This window comes from Eptatretus burgeri, chromosome 4 (assembly GCF_056783735.1).
Source record: "Eptatretus burgeri isolate ZD-2024b chromosome 4, Ebu_testis_v1, whole genome shotgun sequence".
Classification (NCBI taxonomy): domain Eukaryota; kingdom Metazoa; phylum Chordata; class Myxini; order Myxiniformes; family Myxinidae; genus Eptatretus; species Eptatretus burgeri.
The window spans coordinates 49,689,231-49,706,970 of NC_140964.1; the positions used below are offsets into that span (position 1 = coordinate 49,689,231).

The 17,740-nt window shown below is 43.7% G+C and overlaps 1 protein-coding gene across 3 annotated transcripts in view; it reads right to left on the reverse strand.

Moving 5' to 3' along the window:
* LOC147028013 (thrombin inhibitor hemalin-like) overlaps positions 1-17,740 on the reverse strand; it is a 53,501-nt gene that overhangs the window by 4,812 nt on the left and 30,949 nt on the right. For 2 of the 3 annotated variants that reach the window (XM_085877936.1, XM_085877938.1), the window contains exon 2: positions 10,511-10,693. In XM_085877936.1, coding sequence (XP_085734062.1) covers positions 10,511-10,693 — 183 coding nt within the window. Of the gene's footprint in view, positions 1-10,510; positions 10,694-13,563; positions 13,723-17,740 lie in introns of those variants that run through there. The other variant, XM_085877937.1, reaches the window with a different exon arrangement.

Consider the following 17,740-nt stretch of genomic DNA (forward strand, 5'->3'; position numbering starts at 1 on the left):
ACGTTTTAATCCTGTAAGCATGTAAATGCTATTATAACCTCAGATTACTGTTTGAATATTTTTTTATGTTTTTGACACCTGTGACGTCATCACTGACAAAACAAATCATTTGTATTACAATTTTCTTTGTAATGAAAAGCTATATAATTTTTTTCTTTTTGAAATATTCGCTCACTCATCAATGATTGTGTTGAAAAAATATTTTAATTTCTTGCCATCAAATATCCCATTTGCAGGGTAGGGTTGTGGGAGGAGGGGAATATATCTATACTAATAAGTGTCAGTATGTCAGTGTGTGCCTCCCTACTCCCTCACACTGCCTTCCCCTCTTCATGCTGCCCCCCCCCCACACCACGTTCTCTCCCGTCACTCTGCCTTCCTTTACCTCCCCTCACACTATCCTCCTCCTGAAGTCCGTCCTCCACTATATGACTCTTCGGAGGTCAAGGAGAGGAAGGGGTGTCAAAGAATGTGCGAATTGGCCAAATGAAAGCTTCTCTTTTTTTAGCATTCGGAACTGCTGCTCGAATCAATTCAGTTTTTATCAAGCAATGAAGCGCCAGATCACGGCAGGATAGCTGAGAGCTACACATGCTCACTCTCAGCTGCTCGCTTGGGTTGGAATCCCGACCCAGCTATAAACTGTCAGCCCGGTGTTTCACAGGCAGGATGATTTATCAATCTGTGTGTAGTCTCTCGGATGGACGTTTAAACTGGGATTCAAACCTGCTGGAATCCCCCCCCCCCCACCGTCTCTTCTCCCCCTCCACACTCTCCCTTCTCTCTCCCCTGCCCCTCTCTCACTCCTCTGCCTCTCACCCATATCCCACCCCTCTCTCTCCCACCCCTATCTCTCTCTCCCACCCTTCCCCCTCTCTCCGATTCCTCTCCCCTCTCCCTTTCCAACTCCCCTCCATCCTCCCCTCCCTCCATCCACCCTTCCATCCCTCCCCTCTCCTTCCTCTATCTTTCCCCTCCCTCCTCTTCCTCTTTCTCCCCCACCACTTAATATTCCTGTCAGCGAAACGATGAGTTGTATTTTCTCGTCCATAGTAATAAATGTCAGTGTGTGTCATTCAGTCCATCAGTCTGTCATTGTGTCTCCTCCATAACTCCAAAACCATGAAACCTAATGGCCTGAACCTTAGCATGCATACTAAAGGAACTCCAAGGGAGTGCATGAATGAAATTTTGGCGTTATGGTTAATTTTAACACTCCTTTTGAAGGTAATTAATGGCCTTGTTTAATTATCATTTATCAAGGCTTCATCCTTCGTCAACCCCTTTGTCAGCTGGCTCTCCCTCGCTGGGGTCTTAATTCGCCATGTTTTTTGACCTGCTTAAAAATGCCTCGTCTTGGAACAGACGATATTCGCAATGATTTCTTAATGATAAATCACTCAAATTTGTTTTCTACTTTCCTCACTCATATCAGCAAATGCCTCATATTCATACCTACGAATCGTTGGATGCATCACAATGCTTATAAATGCCCGGAGATGCCAGCATTCATGCCTTTATTTCATTTCCGCATATGTGATAAGCTCTAGATTCTCTTAACCTGATTTGAATTTCAAATTTTAAACTGCAGAATTGACCTTAACATCAGTTCAGACTGATAAAAAACAAAGTGTTCATTTGTCAAATTTGGACATTTTTGACACTGAGCATCTCCGAGTTTTCGTGCTTTTATTTTGTTTCCATACATGCAATAAGTAAGCTCGAGAATCTCTTTAACCTGAGCCAAATTTCAAAACTTAAACTGCTAGAAGAGCATGGGAGGAGTCACTTAATATACAACATATAATATCTGACCACGACATTCACGTGAGATACATTCCTGAAAAAATGCCGTGAATGTCGAATGCATGAATGTCGGAGGATTGTTACATTGGGAAAAAGGGGGATAAGTTCCCGACAGTTTGTGATTCATAAAGGAAAATTTAAAAATCCCCTGAAAAAACACAAATCCATGAAGCACAGGGCTGCAAATGTAGAAGCAGGTCACATTTTCTGAAAAAAAAACATATATATATATATATATATATATATATATATATATATATATATATATATATATATATATATATATATATATATATATATATATATATATATATATATATATATATATTGTTGCGAATTCGCGCCCGCCGGCATGCGAGCGGCCACGAAACTCGAATCGCGGCACGTCTCCCACCGGACGGACAATTCCGTCGTGACCCTCTCGGACTAACGCCGGGAACTAGTCACGGGTGGGCCTTTCGGCCTCACCACGATCGTGCCAATTGGCCCCCCGCGTGGGATAGGGTTGTTCACCAAATTCGACCTACCTAAGTACCCACACGGAGGGTAGACTGGGCGATCGCACCTCGCCGCAGGTCGACTTCGGACACGGGCCACTTTAAGCGACCCGTTCTGTACTATCGGGATAACCGAGCGGTGTTATCGTCAACCTCGACGGTTCCGATTAATTGTCGGGCGTTTTTTTAGCCCACTACCAACCCTTTACGTGAAGTAAGATGGAGATTCAATTAAAGAAAAGACGAAGCGAAACGGGAAAAACAGTTCAACATAATTCACATTTATTCCGCGGCAAACGGAAAGCACACATATACAATTACAACAATTATGCACCAAAAGCAATTGCAACAAAAGAAACACAATGCAGATCTACTACCGACAACGCGAGCACACGGCAACACTTACACAGTTCTACTTTACAGACGGCGCCGACAACACATATACTCAAAATCAAAAGAAAAACTGGCCACCCTCTACGACAAGGGGGCAGACGTGGTCTGTGGGCGCGAGACCGGGCAGAGCCTACCCGTCTTGTGATGAGCCACAAAATGGCGGCGGCGCCCCGACTCCGCGCTCCTCCGCGGGCCTCGCTGGCACTGCCTGGAATGGGGTGGGAACGGGGCCCCCTTTTCGCACTATCTCAGCGCGGGGGGGGGGGAAACAGGGGGGGGGTTGTTGATGCTCTGGGGAAAGAGGATAGCTGGCTTGCTTGGGTCCCGCGACGAGCGACTCCACTGCGCCCTCGACCGCGTTCCCGGCTTCTCTCTGCAGCTCCCCGACAGACTCCGAACCCCGACAGACCGACTCTCCTCCAGACACGTCTTGACTGCTGCTGCCACACTTCGCCGCCGCCACAACTCGCCCGAGCCCGAAATAGAAACTCTCTACGGACTCAATTCGCCCCGTGCTCGGCGCTTTATAGTGTGACAGGAGAACCCATATGCAGATTTTCGGATCAGGATGGGCTCGGGGGCGGAGCCACGCTCGCCCATTGGACGGAGGAAAAGTGGGCGTGAATCATTCCTGATCCGCGAATCTGCATATATCGATTCTACTCCGACGCGCCTGGAGGCGGGGCCAAATCGCCCCGCGCTTAATGATTGGAGGGATCGGAAGTGGGCGTGAATCATTCCTGATCCGACTTCCCCTCGGAAAGGCCGCTTTTTGCACCCGCTGCTCGGCGCACGCCCTGTCCGAGTCCAAGATCGGTGCCCACAAGCGGTGCGGGAATGGCGGCAGAAGGAGGAGAGGTGAAGGTGGTGGAGGGTTTATTGTGGTGGTTTATGGCCATGGCGACGCTTGGAATGGTGGTGATGCGATGTTTGCGAGAGCAAGTTGTGAAGGTAAAGGTCGTGGCTGTTGGCGTTGTTGTTGTTGTTGTTGTGAAGCGGCGTTGCGGTTGGTGGTTGTTGTGTGATGGCGGTTGAGACGTGGTTGGTTCAAAATACTGATAGAACAGAAAAACGGCTATCTTAAAGGGTCGCAGCCCGAATGAATGACATTTATTCCCCCTAAACAACGGGTTTGGGGCTAACTACACATGTACTTACAGAGATATCTCACCTACGGGACCTGAATGGTGGTTTGCGAATTTCCTCAACCACAACAATATCTATATATATATGTATATATGTATATATGTATATATGTATATGTATATGTATATGTATATGTATATGTATATATGTATATATATATATATATGTATGTGTATGTATATGTATATATGTATATATATATATATATGTATGTGTATGTATGTATATGTATATATATATATATATATATATATATATATATATATATATATGTATGTGTATGTATATATATATATATATATATATATATTGTTACGAATTCGCGCCCGCCGGCGTGCGATCGGCCGCGTTCCTCTAATGGCAGCTGCATCGCCCACCGGACAGACAATTCAGTCATGACCCTCCTGGAACTACCGCCAGAAACCAGTCACGGGTGGGGGTTTAACCTCAACACAGCCCAGTCCACATTATACCCGCGCGAGATAGGGTGAATCACCGAATGTCGATGTACCTAAGTACTCCCGCGGATAACCTACCGAGGGGCTGCACCGCGCCGCAGGTCGGCCTGGGACACGAACCGCTTAAGCGGTCCATTCCGTTCTAAAGCGATAACCGAGCGGTGTTATCGCCGACCTCGACGGATCCGATTCTCTTTACCGGGCGATCAAAACCCACTACTCATTCCACGATGCAAGATGGCTTTTTAAAAAGGAAATAGGACACGACAAACGGGATACATTGCACACAAGAACATTTATTCACTCAGCACGTATTACACACACAACACAAGCAAGGCAGTAATGCAATGTACAGGCAAGAAATAGAAAACAAAAGTAATACGACCAACTATAATTATTATTTACAAGCACAGTTACTGAGCAGGTTCTACTTACAGGGACACAGTGCCACAGCAGTCATACAAAACAAAAGGAAAGACCCCCTCATAGGCAAGGGGTAGACGGGGTTCGTAGACCTTTATGGCCGTGGGCCGTGGATGACCGAATGGGCTCACGAGACTGTAGCAGGTTACCTGCCCCCCCCCCCCCCGTTGGTGGTCGTCGAGTCCCTCTCCCACGACGTCAGCGTGGTCGCGCCTGGTTCCGGCCTCCCACGCGGCCGGCGAACCCTCTCCGGCACCCCTCATCCGGACGCGCAGGTCCCCCACACAGCCGGCTCTGCTGCGCTTTCCGTCCGCGTCTCCACCAACTTGCCGCTCACAGGACCACGAGCGCAAGAACCAAGCGAGGAGAAGGAAAGTGCACAACCGAGAGCATGAACCAAGCGAGAGGCAGAGCGAAGCCCCAAGGGATGACCAGCGCCACAAAACCAAGAACGAGAGTGAGAGCGAGCCTCGCGTGCATCCGCCCTTTTTAGGTCGGGGCTCCGCCCTTCGCTCCGCCCTGCTTCTGGCTCCACCTCCCTTCGAGAAGCTTCTCGAAAAGAGGCGTGTCCTCACTCCGACCGCCTCACGCCGTGCATCCACCAATCAGAAGCGAGCTAGCTGCTCTGCCCCCTTCCCTTCACACCAAGTGTGGGGAAAATAGGCAGAGAAAACCCCACAGGCTCTGCAAGAGCTTTTGTTCTGTCAATCCTGCCCGCGTTCTCGGACGGTTCCCGGCGTGGAAACCGTCGTAGCGTGGACCGTGGAGGATGGCGTTCGGAAGTGGGGGTAGTGGCGAAGATGGTGGTGGTTGTTGTGAGGGAAATTGTAGTGTGGTTGGCGTTGTGATGTACTTGGTGGCGGTTGTTGTTTGCTTGTAGGTTTGTTGCGTGCTTGGCGTTGCGGCGTACTTGGTGGCGGTTGTTGTTTGCGTGTCGGTTCAAAATAACGATAGGTGAAGAAAAACGGCTATCTCAAAGAGTCGCAGCCCGGTGAACACGAATAAATCTCTCTAAACAACGGTGGGGGAAACCTATCTGAACACTCACTTACCGGCATAGCTAATCTAAGGAACCTTAATGGTGTATTGCGAATTTCCACAGCCGTAACATGAAATATATACATATATATATATATATATATATATATATATATATATATATATATATATATATATATATATATATATATATATATATATATATATATATATACACACACACACACATCTTCTTCCTCTTTCGGCTTGCTCCCGTTAGGGGTCGCCACAGCGGATCAACCGTCTCCATTTCGCTCTATCCTCCACATCTTCCATTGACACTCCAACCACCCGCATGTCCGCCCTCACCGCATCTATGAACCTCTTCTTTGGCCTTCCTCTTCTCCTCCTGCCTGGCGGCTCCATCTTCAACGTCCTTCTCCCGATATACTCCGTTTCCCTCCTGTGCACATGTCCAAACCATCTCAATCTCGCCTCTCTCACTTTGTTTCCAAACCGTCCTACCTGCGCTGTCCCTCTAATATACTCATTTCTTCTTTCCATCCTCGTCACTCCCAACGAGAATCGCAGCATCTTTAACTCTGCCACCTCCAGCTCCGCTTCCTGTCTTTTTGTTAGTGCCACCACCTCCAAACCATACAACATAGCTGGTCTCACTACCATCTTATATACTTTCCCCTTCACTCTTGCAGCTACCCTTCTGTCACAAATCACTCCTGCAACTCTTCTCCACCCACTCCATCCTGCCTGCACTCTCTTTTTCACTTCTCTCCCACACTCTCCGTTACTTTGGACAGTTGATTCCAAGTATTTAAACAAATCCACCTTCCCCACCTCAACTCCTTGCAACCGCACCATACCACCACCCTCCCTCTCATTTACGCACATGTACTCCGTCTTACTCTGACTGACTATCATTCCCCTTCTCTCCAGTGCGTACCTCCACCTCTCAAGGCTCGCTTCAGCCTGCTCCCGACTCTCCCTACAGATCATGATGTCATCCGCGAACATCATAGTCCATGGAGACTCCAGTCTGATCTCATCCATCAACCTGTCCATCACCATTGCAAACAGGAAAGGGCTCAGAGTCGATCCTTGGTGCAATCCCACTTTTACCTTAAACCGGTCCGTCATTCCTACCGCACACCTCACCACTGTCACACTGTCCTCATACATATCCTGCACGATCCTCACATACTTCTCCACCACTCCCGACTTCCTCATACAATACCACAGCTCCTCTCTTGGCACCCTATCATAAGCTTTCTCTAAATCCACAAACACACAATGTAACTCCTTCTGGCCTTCCCTGTACTTCTCCATCAACATTCTCAAAGCAAACATCGCATCAGTGGTGCTCTTTCCTGGCATAAACCCATATTGCTGCTCACAGATCGTCACCTCTCCTCTCAACCGAGCTTCCACTACTCTTTCCCACAACTTCATGGTGTGGCTTAACAACTTTATCCCTCTGTAATTTCCACAGCTATCATATATACAGTAGACTAGGCGTAAGTCGGCAGCGTGTAACTCGTCACTTCGCCGAAGTCGGCAGTGTAAAAAAATCCCGAATTTATCTAATGTTAAATCGACTTACAGACTTTGAATAAAGTCTGTAAGTCGTCATCTCTAAGTCGTCAGATGTTGTCCATTCCCGCATAATGGAAACTCAAGTAAATTACCACGCCTAACTCGTCACACAGAACTGCTGCCTCATGAGAAGCCCGATTTCATGAAATCGTGATGCACGGGCTATTTATAACTGCGCTGCGTTCAGCTCAGTCAGTGCGCCGTCGCACATGCATCTGAAGAGGTAGACAGGCTGCGCAATGCAGTCTCTGGCGAAGGAGTAAAGGATCGATCGAGCTTAGTGTTGAAGTCTAATCATGGTTTTATATTGGCTTGTTTTGTACATCACCACACTCACTTTCACATGGGTATTGAGTGGTCGTCATCACGATGACTGTGTGTCATGTAATTTGTTGATGGTATATGAGTTTTCATTCCATATGAAAACTCATTCTACATTCATTCCAATGAATGAACTCTAACAGCCATTCATTCCACATTTGTCGATGGTCATATACCATCACCGATGATATACGAGTTGTCTTACAGTTGTTCATTATCTTTACTTTTGATTAAAGTGATTCATGAATTCCATCTTTGCTTGATCACTTTCCAACTCACCAATTAACCCCCACCTATGCCCCGAGGATTCTGTTTCCCTTTTGGTACAATAGCCGGCTTAGAGATTGCTGCGCCCTCTCACACCTATGTGTCCAGGCCACGCGCGACTTCATCCTTCACCCCACCGTCATCATGAATGTTCGCAAATGCGTAAGTCGTCACATGTCTAAGTCATCACTTTTTTCTCGGTCCCGATGGTGACGACTTACGCCTCGTCTACTGTATATCTATATTAATATTTCGGCACGCCCCTTTCTTTGTTCCACCATCAGATTTTTGTTACTGCATGAAATGAAACAAGATTTGGCACATATTCTAATGATATTATTGTCTTCCTTAAGAGGCCCCTCAAAATTTGTTTTGTTGCATTTTCACAAACTCCAACGGATTCCATTCAAATTCAGTACGATTATGGCTTTTGGTCCAACTTAGGTCATTGGCGATAAATTTTTTCCACAACACTTCTGATATTCGAAAAAATCGATAAATCGATATCCCTTATGGGATTTTCCATTCAAATCCACTCAAGTTTAAGGCCTACGGGGGACGCAAATTTCCACTTTGCCCCGGGCGCTGTTTACCTCCGCTACGCCAAGCTGTTGGGTTAGCTACCCTAACAGCTAACCCTAACCCTAACAGCTAACCCTAACCCTAACAGCTAACCCTAACCCTAACAGCTAACCCTAACCCTAACCGCTAACCCTAACTGCAACCCTAACCCTAACCGCTAACCCCTAACCGCTAACAGCTATTCAGGAAATTTGCAAGAAAGCCCGGGCAACACTGGGCTTTATCGCTAGCCCGAGCAACGCCGGACATTATTACTCCGGTATATATGTGTGTATATGTATATATATATATATATATATATATATATATATATATATATATATATATATATATATGTATATATATATATTGAAATTCTCAAAATATTTAATTTCATTCATTTTAAGTGGAGGTTCAAACCAATGCATCTAACACTGAGCTTTGCAGCAAAGTGGAAGTTATTTTTGCTCGCAGAATATTTAGGCAGCAAGGATGGTTGATGAAGGTGATGTCAGCTGACTTCCAAGCAGATGCATATGAACTTGGGCAAATGATAGGTTGAATAGACCAGAATGTTTGTGAAGTACAATATGCCGTCTTGTGATTAAATCCGTCAGCTAAGCGATGGGTGACAATGCCTAGTTCTTAAACAGGAATAAATTCCTTCACAATGGCTCGTGTGAAAAACTCCAAACTCAAACCCTGGACTCAAAGCCAAGGACCTCATTGCTCATGCGGCAACAGCCCAACGAGCAGCCTGGTGTTGGCTTAGTGGTGAGGGTGGCGGCTTGGGATCCTAGGGTCCTGAGTTCAAGCCATGTAAGCCGCTGAATTAAAATACACCAGGAGGTTGACTCAGCCTGTCATCCTTCTGAGGTCAGCAAAATGAGCACCAGTGTACTGGTAAAGGGGACACTGCATCAGCGGCATAGCCGCGTCCCAACCAATGATGCAACCAGCAGCCACAGGCTGCACTCAATGGAGAGAGAGAGAGACAGACAGACAGACAGACAGACAGACAGACAGACAGACAGACAGACAGACAGACCAGACCAAGTCCAACGAGTGATTGAGTCTTTAGGATAACCTCAGGAGTTTCTCACACTAACACTGCAAGCTTTATAATGGTGGACATCTTACGGAGACCCCAAACGTGTGTGTGTGTGTGTGTGTGTGTGTGTGTGTGTGTGTGTGTGTGTGTGTGTGTGTGTGTGTGTGTGTGTGTGTGTGTGTGTGTGTGTGTGTGTGTGTACATACATCCACACACCTTGTATATACAAATTCGAGTTTATATTGCATAGTTTTTTTGCTGGCACATTGGTCGAGAGTTACGCACACTGATTGTCTCGACGCTGTCTACCCTGGGTTCAAATCTGGACCCAGCTATAAACTGTCATCCCAGTGTTTCACAGGCAAGGTGACTGATTCATCATGTGTGTCGTCCTTCAGATTGATCTTACACTGGGCTCCCCTTCTGCTGGCATTAGTTGGTGGACGTTAAAGTTCCCACAGTGTCCTTTGCGAAGAGTAGGTGAGCTATTGCCAGACCCTGAACAAATTATAAATTACTGCCTTAAGTCTACTGCTGGGAAGGCAATGGACAACCATCCAGTACAAGTTGTATAACATTTCCCAATAAATTTATTCAGTAACACCAATGCCCTGTAACAGAGTATGGTACATCAGCATGAGAATATACATAAATATCTCCCCAAAAATGGATTTTGTAATTTGTATTCACTCTCCTCTTTGTTCATGGAATTTTTGTTTGATGGATCACAGCCGCAAGTTTATACAGTACGTACCTCTAAAGGGCTCCAGTAAACGAGAGTTACGGTTTGAACTGCTTATGAAGGATGCAGACCTTGTTGATCACACATTTTAAAATCAAATAGTCCTTTCTTTCAGTACACCATCATATTGAATTTAACTTCCTCTATGAAGTATCTGCGACAGAGTGGCGATCTGTCTACGCAGTTGTTTTGAACGTTGTAAAATGAATGAAACGACAAATTGTGTGTTGTTGCAGTAAACTTGTTTCATTCTTACCTCTTCGTCCCATGCATCTTTCCTCGCATTTTTCCAAGTATTCAAAGTTGTTCTCATTCCCTCTGCAGCCACCGTAGATGAACTTCTCACATCGCATGGTCACATGATTAAAGAAATACCTCCTGAAGCTGGCTCTGCAAGGTCCGGTCACAGCAGGTAACGAGCATACGTTTCTTTCCTGAACTGCACAGGAAGAAAGAATGGAGGAGTTGGAAAGATGTGCTTAATTACATCCGAAACGATATGGATCATCATGAGATGTTAACATCACGAGGTCGAGATAACCTATTCAATATGACCATTGAGATCAGCAAGGGTGATCTGTTGTATCATATCGAAATCTGTTGCATGGGTTAGCCTGTTTGTGCCGACCCATACAACATCGAAACAACGTTGAAGGTCCCAGTTTCAAATCCCATTGTGCTTACTTTCGTTGTTGTAATTAATGTCAAAATAGAGTAATGTCTACAAAGAACCTTGTGTATCTAATTAATACACAGAAGCTCCTCGGGGAGTCTTGGATTATGGAACAAATTTATACCAGCCCATCTGAATGTATGATTGTGTTCGCAAGTAATCAAAAAAAGGACAAGGAGGTGAAAAGAAGAGGATAAGGATGAAGAACATGAGAAACAGGTTTTATCCATTCGGTTTTCACCCATTCAACTCAAGTAATCAATATTTCCTCAACACTGAGCTCATGACTATACTCTGATTTGGTTGCTCCTCGAATCAGATCTGAATGTAGACCTGCCGTTCAATAAACGGCGTCATTATTAAAGCTGGTGGTCATGTCAGCATTCTCGCATCTTTTGCAATAGTTAATCAAAATTCAAATTTCTTTCCTCACGGTCAACAGCTCTTCTGGCATCCCAATGATGCGCAAAGTAATGGTAAGCCACCAAGCAGAGAACAGATCAGAAACCTTTTGCTTTACCTGAGGCTCATGAAATATCTTGAGTGATTTACAGTACAACAGTAGCATCGGCAACGATTATATTTTGTATACTAAGTCGAGGCTCATGGAAGAGTTATAACACAGATCGGACAAGAAGATATAATAAAAGAAGAAGAAGAACATAGTGGAAAGCCTTTTCTTTCTGCTGGAGATGTTGCCTTTATTTTCGCAGATGAGAGGGGGTATAATCTGAATGACAAACAGAAGAGAGTGGAGCAGGGGTTCCCAAACCCAGGGTCGTGACCCAAACTTGAACCCCCCCCCCTCAAAATCTCAGTTTTTGGGGGGGGGTTCATGTCAAAAGCATTTTCTCTGACAATTTTTTATCATAGGTACATTAGGTACCAGTATCATTTGGGTTGCGAGGCAAATGTGATTTCAAATTTTGGGTCATGGACAAAAAAGTTTGGGAACCACTGGAGTAGAGGATAAATCCAAGCAAATGGGAGAAGGATGGCAGATTCAATTTCCTCTTCTTCTTCTTCTTCTTCTTCTTTAACGGCCACAATTATTCCCATGTTCTTGTGAGGTTGGGTGAGGGATGATTGGCCCAAGTCTTTCCCGAACCAGCTGGCTTGCAGAGTTTTTTTTTTTATTGTTGAAAAAAAAAAATGTTGATTCCTTTTGTCGAATTGTTTAATTCACTCAGGGCACTCCTGATGTTACAAAAGTTAGTCAACAGTATTTTGAAAACCAGTAGCCAGTTTCCATTTACATCAGCATCGTGTTGCTTGCAAGACTTTAAAAAGAACTAGCCGGGAGGCGACGATGGTTCGCGGGTATTGTTGAACAATGCCACGATAGGTACAATTGAGTTAGTGGAAGCTTTTGAGGAAGCCCTACCATAAAAATCTATCTCTTCCGTCAAAATTGACCAAATCAAATCGGATTTTTTTTATATGTTGTACTTACGGACATCTCACACAGCTTCGAGGAAATGAAATTGTGAGAAAAAAAATCGAGAAAAAAATAAAAATAAATAAAAACAAATAAAAAGTTCAAGCGGGCATGGCTCCACCCACAAGGGGCGTGGGACACCCCTCATACAAAAAGACACAACTAGACCATGGTATCTAGCTTGTGTCCAAGTTTCATCAAGATCGCATCAAACGTCACGGAGCTATGCTCTGGAGAGAGTCACAAACAGACAGACAGATAGACACACAGACACAACGAAAATAGTGGTCACTGCTGGCGCCCGCGAACCGAAAATGCAAAACGCCATGGTGGTAAATCATACATTCGTTCACACAACTCGCCAACCCCAACAGGAAGGTATATATGTATATATGTATATATATATATATATATATATATATATATATATATATATATATATATATATATATGTGTATATATACAGCCTGGTGTTGGCGCAGTGGTTCGGGCAGTGGCTTGGGATCCAAAAGGTCCTGAGTTCAAGCCCCGTTGGGCCACTGAATTAATACACCAGGGGGTTGACTCAGCCTGTCATCCTTCCGAGGTCGGCGAAATGATTACCAGGATACTGGGCCGGTGTATACCCCGGTTAAAATAGGTGTACCATATCCCTGTGTCGTAAGAGGCGACCAGGGTTGCGTCAGGAAGGGCGTCCGGCATAAAACATGTGCCAAATCACTATGCGGATCATACGGATGATCCGCTGTGGCGACCCCTAACGGGAGCAGCCGAAAGAAGAAGAAGAAGAAGAAGATATATATATGTATATATATATATATATATGTATGTATGTATGTATGTATGTATGTATGTATATATATATATATATATATATATATATATATATATATATATATATATATATATATATATATATATATATATATGTATGTGTGTGTATATATATATGTATGTGTGTGTATATATATATGTATGTGTGTGTATATATATGTATGTGTGTGTAATATATATGTATGTGTGTGTATATATATATATATATATATGTATGTATGTATGTATGTATATATGTATGTATATATGTATATACACATACATACGAGGTGGTCAGACTTTAAATAATAAACTGTGAAACACACTACAAATCTCACCATCCATTGTGTTATATCGAAAAACTTGATAGGAATTACAAACTCACCACTGATGTCAGAATCTGCACAAAGGAACAGCAATGCCAGTGGAATAAGGACAAATGGTGTCATTGTCGATTAACCTCACTTGTAGTTTGTCCTGATGGTGTCCAGAAGCAGCCTCCCACTTTCCCTTTCGTTACAGGAGGGACGCTTATATAGAACATCCAGAGGCCACTCCATCCCTCCATCCCAAATCATTTGGGTTTTTTCTAGACCTTGTGTAATCCCAAGCAATGCCAAGTTTGTGCGAAACACCCACACGTCCCGCACCCTTGAACGTGATTCATTGATCGAATGAATAACACCTTGTGTTTCTGCGTTCTTTCACGTCACGAGGACGAAGAGACAAAATTGCGGACATTATTTAATGTTTTTTCCATCTGTACTGTGAACCACAAACCCACCTCATGTCGCATGTGAACACTGGGCCCACAGTATACCAAGGACAAATGCCTATTGGTTTTGTCACAAGTTTCATCACTCCCACTCTCTAACCACTGCAACAGTCCAATAACGACCAATCAATTATGGTGAACCTGTACAAATCAAATCAGCCCATTTGCTGTTTTGCTTAACTGAGGCATTAGAATGTGCGTTCGTATTCTGGTTGAAACGAATCATAGATTTTTCTGTTCAATGATTCATCAAAATATACTTTTAAAATGATAAATTATACTATTTTTACCTGACTACTTTCCTCTGCGTCAGGGAGATAATTAAGCTCGAGTTAACTCGTTGTTTGGCCACTTTGAGAAACCAAACATGATGGGGTTTAGCAAATTGACTTGAGCTTCAAATAAATTGTCATTCTGCACAAGCTTGGGTTAAGGGATCATGACAGGACCAGCTTGCTTATTTTCGTAGTTACTGTGAGTGAATAGGTGGCATCGTGTACCACAGTGGTATTTCTTTACGTGGTTTTTCTCATGTATTTACATGTTTTTTTAAATTTGGTTTTGCAACAACCTCTGTTATTGCTCAGCAGTTCGTATTTCTGCCAGAACTTTTTGGACGGTGAACCTGCCTGATCATCATGATATATATATATATATATATATATATATATATATATATATATATATATATATATATATATATATATATATATATATATATATATATATATATATATATATATATATATATACATATATACACATATCTATATCTGCTGGGACAGCTCACAACTCTCAAGCTAACTTCCTCCCCGATGGTGCAGGCTCCCCGGTGTGTGATGTGATGGATGGATCACAGGGGATCAGGAAATGGGAAAACCAAATGTGAATCAGTCAGGCCATCTGTGGCAATCTGGTGAATCCCTGATATCCAATATGTAGACATACAAGATGAGGCAGAGAAAAGGGAGATTTAAAATACTCAGTAATTAAAGAAACATTTTGCATTCACCAAATAACAAGTACACCATCTTAAAGTATACTACATGCCATTTATTTATTGAAGGTCACATAATCGAGCTGACCTCCCTCTCTGCACAGGCATTCCTCTAGTCTCCCACGCATGTTTACCATGCATAGCGTCTCCAAAGAAATTCAAGCAATTTTTTGACAAAGTCTTTCTTTCAGCTCTTCAAAATTGTGTGGGCAATGAGCGTACACACCGCTTTTTAAGTGCCCCCATAAAAAAGACACATGCCGACAGGTCTGGGGACCTTGGAGGCCAAGTAATGTCACTGTTCCTAGAAATGATGTGGAAATGAAAAAGTAGTCGTATGGTGACCATTGACACTCTGGTGGTATGAGACATCGAGCCATCTTGTTGAAACCAACTGGCCTCATTAACTAGAGGAAACCTAGTAGCTAGTTGATCAGTCTCATCTCACTGCAGATCTGGGTAAAATCACAAACTGGTCCAACACGTGAAACATGTGTTTCAATCCGGACAAATCTCACACTCTCACGATGTCTCTCCGAAAGGACCATTTGGCAACCCCCCCTCCCCCAATCCAGTTTCTCAACAATCCTCTGGAAGAAGTCCTTTCTTTCAAGCTTCTGGGTCTCACTATCTGCCATGATCTTTCCTGGGAAAGCCACATTTCCAACCTGGCCTCCAAAGCCAGTCGCCGACTGGGAATCCTCCGTCATGCAAAGTCATTCCTTGGCCCACCTGAGCTCCTGACCACATACAAAGCTTTCGTCCGCAGCCTGATGGAGTCCGCAGCCTGCTCTCCCTTCTGGGCTGGTGCTCCTGCCTCCCACCAAATGGTTGCGATCATGTTGGCATAACGAAGATCGCTTTTTGAAATCTCCCGTTTCTCTGCCCCACCCTGTATAAACTTTAAATTACCGCAAAGTTACCATCCGCATATTTAAAACCACAATTTCCTTTATTGCCCTAATTTTTCCCTGCACTTCAAAACTGTGTAAACATTTCAACCAACTTGCTTCAAAAACATTTAACGCCGTCTACATACTACATACGAACACAGTGGGAGGAAAATGCCGACATCGAGCGTGAGAGTTCAAATGGGCGTGCAAATCATGGGAATTCGTTTTTATTGTCACGCCTTTCTCATTTAAAATTTTTTTTATTGAAAGCTGCGCCAACAGGAAGTATAGTGGAATCAAAATCGCATAAACTGATGAAGAGACCAAAAATGAGATATCCTGGCATTTTTTTCTTTTTCAACTGAACTTTTCTGTGACGCACCCCACTGTGCTCAGGGGAGTGTTGTTGGAGTGCTCATGAATGTTCTCAGCATGATAGGGGAAATAGTGACGTCATGGTATGCATCATGCTTTTGCAGGGATCCTGGTGAGGCAAGAGCAGGAAACCAGGGTTCATGATGGATTCAGAAAGGCATGTGGTCACAGTGTGTGAAACATTCTGTTAAGAGATTGAGTGCAGGATAGTAGAGTAAGGTTATTGGATTTCAGCAAGGAAATATTGAGAGAGTTGGATGCTGTAGATTGGGAGAAGCTAACAAGAGGCCAATCAGCATCAGGGAAATGGGAAACCTTTAAAGGAGGAAGTGTGTTATGTACAGGTTAAATATAATCCAAATGAGGTATAAATCCTGAGGCAGAAACAGACCTTGGTGGTTTAAAAGGGAGGAAAGGAGTGCTGTTTAGGACAAGCAGAAGGAATTGATAAGGTAAAATAAAATAAAATAACAGCACTGTAATCAGCCATTTATATGTAAGTAAGGTATATATTGAGGCTCGATAATAAAGTTAGGAGGAAAACTAAAAGGGAATATGAGAAGGAAGGATATGGCCCAAAATCGATACGACAACAGAGCTGTTTGTCTGTTTGTGTCTGTGGTGCCATTTTTCTCAGAGATGGCCAAACGGATCTTCGTCAAACTTTCTGAAGTTCATCAGTGCGTGCCGGGAGTGTTTTAGGCAGAAAAGAAATTGGCAAAACTTTTTCAATCGCTCTATAGTACCTAAGCCTTTGTAGCTATGTGAAAGGTAATATTAAATGATCCTCGACCCCATTCCTTAGAGTATGTAGGGAAGTGATTTTGGCCTCCACAAAAAAATAGGAAAAGACCAAAACAAAATTTGAGTTCTTCAAAATACCAACAGGATTATAATACACCGGGCAATGCCACATACCCCTTCTAGTGTTTAATCTATCTAAAATAATAAATATTAGTGTGTCAGTCAGTCATTGTGTGTGTGTGTGTGTGCGTGTGTGTGTGTGTGTGTGTGTGTGTGTGTGTGTGTGTGTGTGTGTGTGTGTGTGTGTGTGTGTGTGTGTGTGTGTGCGTGTGTGTGTGTGTGTGTGTGTGTGTGTGTGTGTGTGTGTGTGTGTGTGTGTGTGTGTGTGTGTGTGTGTGTGTGTGTCCTCCATAACTCCAAAACCATGAAACCTAACAGCTTCAAACTTTGCATGCATATCAAGGGATATCCAAGGAAGTGCATGAATCAAAATTGGGTGATTGGGTGAATTTAACGCCCCTTTTGAAGATAATTAACGGTCTTATTTAATTGTTCTTTATCAAGGCTCGTCCTCAGTTGCCTCGCTGTCCCTCACTGGAGTCTCAATTCACAAAAAAAAATTGGCCTGCTCAACAATGCCTTGACTTGGAACAGGTCGCAATGACTTCTTAGCAATAAAGTTTTTTTTTTTTCTACTTTCCTCACTCATATCATCGAATGCCTGATCATCATACCTCCAAATCGCTGGAAATATTGCAATGCTTATAAATCATTGCAA